The 9866-nt window shown below is 36.6% G+C and overlaps 1 protein-coding gene across 1 annotated transcript in view; it reads right to left on the bottom strand.

Annotated features, from left to right (window-relative positions):
• Positions 1-260: 260 nt before the first annotated feature.
• Positions 261-9866, bottom strand: part of gpc6a (glypican 6a) — a 152514-nt gene continuing 142908 nt past the window's right edge. The window contains exons 8-10 of the mRNA XM_062415969.1: positions 3239-3369; positions 1525-1700; positions 261-579 (exon numbers count right to left, since the gene is read on the bottom strand). Of these exons, the coding sequence (XP_062271953.1) occupies positions 362-579; positions 1525-1700; positions 3239-3369 (525 nt within the window). The 3' untranslated portion in view covers positions 261-361. The remainder of the gene's footprint in view (positions 580-1524; positions 1701-3238; positions 3370-9866) is intronic.

Raw genomic sequence — 9866 nt, 5'->3', positions numbered from 1 at the left:
AAAAAAGAAAAATAGATTCCCCATTTTCTGAAAAACTCTTGACAGAACCATCTTCAGATGATTTTCACTTTCTAAAACATGAGCATATTTTTCAAAAGCCACTCTTAAATAATGAGAAAACACCACAATTCTTTTTTTTTTTCAGAGATGTGAAAGCTGGTTCAGTGATGGCACCGAGCATTCTTTGGGGGACGAGCAGGATGCAGCACTGCACTCACTTCCAGTCCTACCATACAGTAAGCCATTCTCGACAGGTTTCCAGGAGGTTCTACATGTCCAGTGAGGGAACAGCAGTAGAACGTGCTGTTAAACATACTGTATGCAACAGTATAAAAGTCAGTGATCAGGCCACATTCAGGTATTATCTCCATCGAGTCTGCAACGCCCAGAGAGGGAGTGTTAGGGAAGCCATCACCAGCAGTAGGGACGGTCTGCAGAAGAGTGACTTGCCTGCTGCCGCTGCGCGTTCATCGCTTCTGTCAGCTCCGACCACAGGAGCGTCTGTTCCAACAAAAACAAACTCTGTTGTGCAGCCGTCAGAGCAGCCACTGCCGCTGCCAGAGCTACTGCCTTCATCACCTGCAGGAACAAAACCACACAAATTATAAAGGTATATATATATATAAATTATAAGGTATAATAATAATACAGCCATGGAAAACCATTAGTTGGGTCAGTGGCAATAGGGAAGTGAAGAACCATGCCTCTTTTGTGGAGCAACACAGGTACTTTATTTATTTTAAAGGTCACCATGAGGACATTGAACTTAATGCCCAAGATTTGAGGGAGTATACTTGGCCTCCACAAGCATGTCAGCTGATTTCCACAATTCCTTTGAAATTAATTGATGATGATTGATTTTTACATTTTACATGCTGCTTTGATCTGGCCTTTAAAAAATGGAAAAATAGGTTTTGCATTATTGAAAATGGGTGTCTGAGGTTAAACAAATTTGTAAGAAAAAAAATATGAAAACAAGAAAGCACTCCTTACAGAAAAACAAATGGGACTGCAACAAAAATTGAGTTATTAGTGGCAACAGTCAGGCACCCACACATTTTATTTGTAGCTGTATGAATCTCCCATCTTGTCAGCTCAAGGGGATCCACAGCAACATTTGAGAGCATCTTACTAAACATAAGCCTGACTGTCTTTCATGGTTTGTGTCACAATAACTACAGCTATCTATTCTTCTAATAATGTCGGTCTTAGGTCAGTGCAACCCTGATGCATCCTGTGGAGTTGTATGATGAGTGACACCTGAGATTTCATTTTAATATCAGTTTGTATTTCTGTGGGGGTGTTCTTGTGTGCATGTGTGTGTGTGCATGTGTGTGTGTGTGTGTGTGTGTGTGTGTGTGTGTGTGTGTGTGTGTGTGTGTGTGTGTGTGTGTGTGTGGCATTGTCCAAATCAAGGCCAACATAAACTCTACACAGTGAAGGAAATGTATAGTGAAACTTTTATCACAGTGTTTTACTCCAAATAATGATGAATATTTTGTCTCAAGAGATGGGAGAACTTACTGGAGTCCTGAAAGTATATGTCATTCCCATTGTAAGCATTCTTCAGCTTGTTAGTCATGACACGCAGAGCCATGATTTGCTGTCGAATCAGTGTGTCGGGCCTGGTGATATCCACATCCACCTCTGGGTTGTTCACCTGGTTAGTTAGACCCTCCTTCACCACTTCAGGGAAATATCTTGACAGGATAAGACAGCAACATTAGAAAAAAAAGGAAAAAAAAGGCCTATACCATTTTCTAGATTTAATACAAAGCTGCTTGATGACATATCATAGGGTTTGCTATCTTCCGTATAAAATACAATGGTAGTTTAAATAAAAACATGAGTTTCGACTCCATGTTTGCTAGATTTCACTGTTGTTTACCATCCAAAAAACTAAGAAATGAAATTAGTATTGTCTTCTAGTATAGATTTCAATACACTGCAGCCTCAGAAAACACATGCACATAGTCTAAACACATTCATCATATCTTAACCACTCTGACAATACATCAGCATTTAAAACAAATAAACCTTTTGAGCTACAAATAAATAAAATGTGTTGTGCATAGAAATGTGTCAATCTGTGGTGAAATTGTTTAATGTGTTTCTCAGTTTCCTTGTAAACTTTGTATAATGGTAGTGACGATCTTTTCTTAATTTTCTTGTGTTGTACCACACTTATTTGTTTTCTTAAATTGGTGTGCATTGAGCTCTGTCTGCCACAAAAGCAATGAAGTCAAATTACAGTGTTACAGACCCGATCCAGTTGTTGTCAGTATGGCTGCAGTGTCAGCCCTTTGTGCAGCCATTGTGTCTATCTTTTCCATTTTTAGTACAAACATATTTTAATGTGAATATCATGATTGTGGGTGTAAGAAGTCCAAAACTAGACCAACTGAAATTAGATAAAAGGAAGATCTACTTTTTCTGTCAACAGCTGCTTAAATCAGACAAACATAACTGTGTAATCAAGCTTAATAGTCTATTTCGTGTTGGGAGTGGTTGCACCTCCCCACGGTGAGCCCTTAACATGCCGAAGGCCCACAGCACACTCATTTTTTTGTCTTTTTTGACTTCGAAAACCATTTGAGATTAAGATAATGCAGTGCATGAGACAGGCAACCGGTGCGTAACATTTAATTAATGCATTTAATTAAAGTCTTGTTTACGTCTTTACATTTTTTGTGCATATGTGTTACTTTGTCCTATTTAACTGTTAGTTTTGCATCCAATGATCCAATTTCATAACGAACTCCCACTGTAACACAGCCTGTCTCTGAATGTTTTATTATCTCTGTGCAATCAATTTACCTACCAGGTTTAGAGTGATGCTTAAAAAGGATACTGGCACAAACAAGATAATTAACATGTCTTTTATTGCACCATCTGGTGATTTTGTTACTTGGAGAGGGCCAAAGTGATGGGGTAATATATTTTCCCTGCCAGCATTTCTGGTTCACTGTCAGAGAAAACAACTCACTGTCCAATCTACTGTACGGCTCAGTGATACTCTGCACACCGCAGTGGTGATAAGAGGTGCTGGAAACTCCTCAGTCCTCTGGGTATTAGAGCCTCAGAGCTTATAGCAATTCTCCATTTAAGCACTAACCATTGTACTTGCAGAGAGAGTGTTAATCTGGGAACACAGTGTGGTTATTTTAATCCCTGGCAGGCAAAAAAAAGATAACCAAAGAGCAGGGTGACTTTTCTGGGGTTATAAAGAAGCCCTCACCTGCCCTTCGTGTGGCTGTTCCAGCACTGTTCCTCATCCGACTCTGAGAGCTTGTCCTTGGCACAGATGTCATCTGGCAGGTTGGACCAGAACCTCTTGGACTCCTTCAGCTTCTCTTTGATCTCAATCACCTGCCACAGGCCAAAACAGGGGACAGAAGATTTAGTACTTTAGTATTCAGTATTTTAAAGGCTTGAGGGTGAGAAGTGAATAGACTGCCAAGTTGTCATGCTTAATAATAATACAAATGCACACAACTTATGCAGCTCCCATACTGAATATTAAGTCAAACACTATTTCACAAATTATTCCACTAACACATTTTTTTTCTTCAAAAAACTATTATTCCCATTAGTTCCCATTAATAGTAATGTATTTGATGTAATTAAGAAATAGATGAAACCATAAATTAAATAAAACATGAAAAAAGTCAGGGGTCCATGTGCTAATAATGAAACTAACATTTAAAAAGGAACACAATAAATGTATCTTCGTATAGAGTGGGACACACATTCTTTACATTCTAAACATTCAGTTGGGAGCAAAATTGTGTAGTTGCACCATCTCTTTTATTTATTCCATCGGGAGAGAGGTGCTGTTCGACTGCCCGGAGTTCTTTTTCTTAACATTTCGCATCTTGTCCACTTGCATCCATATTGTGTTCATCTCTGATTCATACAAGACAGACTTGGGGTTTCGGATTTGATATTTGGCATGAGCGGTCACCCCCGACTGATTCCATCTGGGCTCAGCAAGACGGTTGAGCGGGTGACCAGCAAACAGGAGAAAAAAACATGGAGATTTATCATGAACAGAAGTACATTGTGTTGCTTTTGTCATTTTGATGTAGTTGGTAACAATCATGATGACAGAGAGCAAAAGCTTACCGCATAACTTATCTGAATAACAACTAGTACCGGTAAGATATTTACCAAGGTATATACTGTTATTTAAATCATAAGTATGTGGTATAAATGTATAAATATGTTGGATACAGATGTAATATTTTCATACTGGTATACGTCTTCACTTTGTTTAGAATGAAAACCAACTCACTTAACAAGGCATGATTCTGTAACAAAAGAGTGTATTTCCCAAAATGTCAAAATTAAACAGCTCTGAAGAAGAGCAAGAGGCTTGAAACATCACTCTTGATATCTATATCTGCATTGGGAGCTACAGCGTGCATACTTTCTTTACTTCTTTTACAGACTTAAATGGCTTGTCTTTTGGGAATATGCTTATTTGTTTTTCCCGCAAAGTTAGAAAAAATAAAATTAAAACCACATTCTCTCATTTTTACACTTTTGCATCGCTTAAATGAACAAGATATAATGTATTAATTTGTTTAATTAATTATTTAGCTTTAAAGGTGCTGGCAGATTTCTTGAGCTTTGGACAGAGCCAGGCTCGTGGTCTCCCCCTGCCTCCAGTCTTTAGCTACGATAACCACCTCCTAGCTCAAGTTTCATATTTACCAACGTGAGAGTGGAATCAATCTACTCATCTAAACCTAAAAGAAAAAGAAAGGACATGAATAAGTGTATTCACCAAAATCTTTGAAAATGTATAAGGATAATGCAATTGCATATAAAGGGTTTAACTTTTCAAACACTATATATGAGGACAGGACCCTTTAAAGGCTTCCCACCACTGATCATGATAAATCATGTTTGCTGTAAATCTAAATCTAAGCCAGAAGTATTTCTACCATGGACAAAACCCATGCCATCTGATTTTCTTTTGGATAACACTACAGAAAAACGAGCACTGTCTGGCTTCTGAAGGGTAATGTACACAAAATATTCCAGATGTACAGATTCTTGGTTACATTATGTTTTTGCTTTCTCCTGAGTTGATGACTTTGTTTGTAAGATTAGTACAGTTATACCAAAAATGCCCAAGTGTGAAGAGAAACACAAGTGATCTTATAGCCTGCATCCACAAAAATAACCAAAGCCACAATCTGAGCCCTAGCTGTGATTAGACAGGTGATGTATCGATTGTGAGTGTGTGTCTGTGTGTTTGTGTGTTTTGGCAAGAGAGACACTGTTGATAGGTCACGACCTTCTCTTGGAAATTCTATTGCTTTCAACAGTGTCGCAGTTTTTTCTCTAAATTGTTTTGGACTTGAACCAATTTCAGCTGCTGAATTCTTCAAGGCTCTGAAAAGCAGAGTGCAAAAAATCTGTCGCATACAATTTATTCTCCTATATTTCAAAAACAACACCTCGTTTAATGCAGAGCCCAATGCTTTTATTTTTAATCTTAGTTGTTTTTAGCCAAGTTGGCAAATCATACATACATACATATGATATTAATAATAACTGGTATTTTAATAAGTTACCTGCACTGGCTGAAGTCCACACAGTCAAAGCTGCTTTTCATGGACGACCAATTTTACACATCAAAGTCTGTTTACAGGTCATTGGGATTACATACTGTATGTGAATACGTGAGAGCATATGCGAGAAAAAAAAGTTGTGTAAGAACTTTGTATGAATATCTGATAAACTGCCTCAAGTGATGTTACTGGAGGCAATATCAGTTGAGGCTGTGAAACTGGAAAGAAGTGCATTTACTGTACCAGACCTCATCATCAATGCTTGAGGTTAGCGGCTCCAGGCGACACATCTGAATCTCAGAAAAAAGCAGTTAAATTGACCTTGAATTAGGATTGTTCTGTTACTACTATTTCCAAAGTCAAGAAATAATTCAATGCTTAAATCAAGATAAGTGATATAACGTAAGTACACATCAATAATTACTGCAATAGTTGTCTATAATAGCAAGTTAGAGAAGAGTTCACACTGTGGCAGAATTTTAAAGCAGATTTTGCCGCAGCTGTGTTCTCCTTCTCACTATCAGATTTATAGCTCATCTACACACAGAGCGTTTTTTTCATTTTGCCATGGGAAGCAATGAAACAGTTGCAGTAATGAAAATGCCACCAAACTGGTTTCATAAAAATAAACCAGTTGAAGTCATGATCAAACATTTTCAACAATGAATGAAATGAAGAACTCACTAATGAACACTTACATCAGTGTCTCTACTTGGCCATTGCACCTTTTTATGCTCCAGTTTTAAGTACTTCAAAGTGAAGTTGTCACATCTATGATTAATACAGAACTGCTGTACATATACACAGTTCTTGTACTGAAATATCATCAATGCTTACTGGACCTTTGATGCAGTGGAACTTGTATTTGAGTACCACTTGCCTCCTGTCCGTACTTACCTCTTATCAGCTTACGTTTGGCTTCATACATGTAACAATGAAGCAAATTATATCTTTACACTTTGAGTCTAATTTCTTCCATTTTACGCAAGTCACTACAGTGACTGTATGTTGAACTCAGAGTGTTGCCAGGTGACCTACACTCTATACTGTGCCCGAACACATCCTGTGTAGACACGGTGCTGCTAACATGCTGCTTTCACTGTGCATCCTGTGTAGACATTGTGTAAGTCTCTCACATAAATACATTTAAACATTATTCTGTATATTGTACACTTTCCCAGATTGTTGCATATTTCAACAGTATGGGGATTAATTAATGTAATCACTTATACAGTGAAGCGGACACAGCATTGGTACGGCTCAGAACATCATCTGGTCAGAGTCACCTTTGACCCTGGGATGAGTAAATTGGACCAGGTTTGATATAGAGACTGACTTGGTCTCTCTCTTGGACAAACAAAGATCAATTAACATTCCATGGAGCAACCAAAAGTCACAAGAACTACATAAAAGTAACGAAAGACAGATTTTGGTGCTTCCTTTGGACGTCATAATTTATCGGAGAGACTTCACTAACCCTTTCTACCGTCAGATTAGAGTCACACAGACCGCTGTCATAAATTAAAAGACACTGAACATTCCTAACTTTCCCCTCTGTGTCTCCTGAAACCACACAGAGCATGAAAGTGAGAAAATTAGTGTTAAAAGCTTAAACAAGAATGTCTTAGTAAATAGTATGGTTTAAACAATACCAATTACTTATATCAGTATCAATTACCCAAAGAAACCTCCATTGTAACAGTTATTACAGCGATCACAGATAAATGGGTATTTGAAGAACTGTCATTATACTTTCTCTTTCACGTTTTCTTAGTTTCCACATAATTACATATCGTTCATTTAAATTCATCATTCACCATCATCTTTCATTCATGTCGCTATATCGAGTAACCATCTGTTGAATTCATATTGTATTGCAAACTCATCATTACATTTATTTATAAATCATTTATAAGTAGTGTGTAGTTAAAAAAATCCATAAAACTCAATCAATTGTGTATGTCTATTCTTTGAAGTGATACAGTGGATCTATTGAACCGTAGAGCCATGAACTTTAGATATTTGACTGATTCCGAAATTTCTTGATGATTTATTACGATTTATTGATTTATTAATTGGCTAATCAAACAAACAGCCAATTAAGTAAAATCTTTTCCTTCTTAAGTGAAGGATGGTTCCCCTGATTACGAGAGCTAATTTTAATATCTTATCATTTCCATAATTCGCCAACAACAGTGTTAGCAGATCAGGTGTCATGCATTTTTCAACAGTGGAAACTGTTATGCACATATTTTTACATGTGCAACCTATTAGCAGATCGGGCACAATGTGCTGAAAATCACAAGTCAGACTCCAGAGGTAACACTGTGCATTGTACATGGCTTCACTTTAGCTCCTGTTTTATGATCCATATTCATCAAATTTGGAATATCTACTTATCAGATGCATTGCAAACATATTCAGCTCCCTTGTCACTTGAAAAGCAATGAATATGTCTTTAATTTTTCTATGTAAGCCTGTTTTACTACTTGGACTATTCTGTTAATTCTATATTATCGTTTTCTTCTTCATAACCCACCTTTTATGTATGTTAAAAGGAAAGAATAAAATAAAGTTTTACTTCATTACTTTTACTGTCTTACTCCTAACATCTCCGGTTTTACTCATTTATAGTGGCTTTATTTTATTCTTTCCATTTATATATTCTTAATATTTTATGAATTTTTTATTAGCTATTTATTTTTAAAATGTATTTATTTTTTTTACATTTTTATCCTACCTCTGGTGTTTCTTCATTGCAGATTCTTGAGAGTTATGATAGCGTTTCCTGAGTTCCTATTTTTAATGAGTTCCTATTTTTTGTTTTTGTTTGTTCTGACTATGTAAAGCACTTTGTTACATTGCGATGTATGAAAAGTGCTGTACAAATAAAGTTTGATTTATTGAAAGTTCACAAGAACAAGGCTCCTTGTTAGATCCAGGTTCCTCTGGTCAAAATATAAGTGTATCTCCTGAGTTCCTCAAACAGTTCTAGGTCCACTGGGAAAGCTCCTGCAGTGGAAATACAGTGGAAACACAACATTTTAAATGATGGCTCATCATTCTTAGGCTAGGGCAACATATACTGTACACCACATGCATGTGGATAAATCCAAAGCTTGCAAGACCTATTACGTTCTCTGAAAAAGAAATACATAACCATTAAATTTACATAACTTTACTGGTAGTAGTATTTGGGTCCAGAACAATAGTTGACACCTATTTATTTATATATTTATATTATTTATTCATTCTCCTGTTTTATCTTTCTCGTTTTATTTGAGCTTATTTTTGTATTTTTATATTTTATTATATTTAAATTTGATATTTAAACATTTAAATGTGTCTTTCTATACATTGTATTGTGTTTCTTTTACATCTTGTTTTAATGCCTTTTTGTTGAAAGGTGTTATACAAATAAACTTGCCTTGCCTTGCCTTACCTGAAGTCTGAAGGGGCTGAACTGTCAGCAGTCAATCATGGCTGTGCTATGTCTGTTGGAGGCTGCATGCCTTGTGGTTAACAGTTAGTTCAATATGTCAAACTAACTGCTTTGCTGTTTAGGTCCAGTGGAAAGATAACTGAAACAGAGCAGCAGCGTCTCTTTATCTTGGCTTTGGCTACAGGCTACACAGTAGCCCATAGTTCATTTAATTAAGCTCTCATTGAATGGAGTACATCTCATACAGTATAAATTAGCTCTGCTATTCATGGGGGGACTACATTTTGACAACTTATATAACTAACTCACAGTATGCTTAATATTTAATGGCACTTGTCAGCTGATGTTCTGAAAAATAACCTTCACTAAGATTAAAATAATTTATTTAAGAAAATGTAGACAATTGAGTGTTTAACCTTGCAGTTATGCTTTAGTTAGTCCTTTACCTAATCTCTACTCCACCCACCTGACACCCCGGACTGGAATGTGTGACAAACTGTAAACAGTCATATCTCATTTGACTTACATATGTCACTGGATTAATTTCTCTCTACCCATTCTTGGACTTCTTATGCTGGATATACAACATTAGCATGGGATCTGCTAATCCTATTGTAGAATTATAATCCCATTGCTTTTGTATTTTCACCAACTTTCTCTTCCTGTTTCTGCAATTGCCACTTTCCACCTACAACGCCTATTGTCAACCCAGACATTTTTCAAAAATGTTCATCAAATCTCAAAGTTTTTTGTTTCCTGTTTTTCATAGACAGTTTAGGCTGAGTTGGGAAATCATTGCAGTTACAGGCCTGGAAAGACTGTTGAGACAATGTATGTGATAT

The sequence above is a fragment of the Scomber scombrus genome, chromosome 1 (genome assembly GCF_963691925.1).
Source record: "Scomber scombrus chromosome 1, fScoSco1.1, whole genome shotgun sequence".
NCBI lineage: Eukaryota > Metazoa > Chordata > Actinopteri > Scombriformes > Scombridae > Scomber > Scomber scombrus.
The sequence above is the reverse complement of the archived record's forward strand: the minus strand, read 5'-3'. Positions and strand labels throughout refer to the sequence as shown.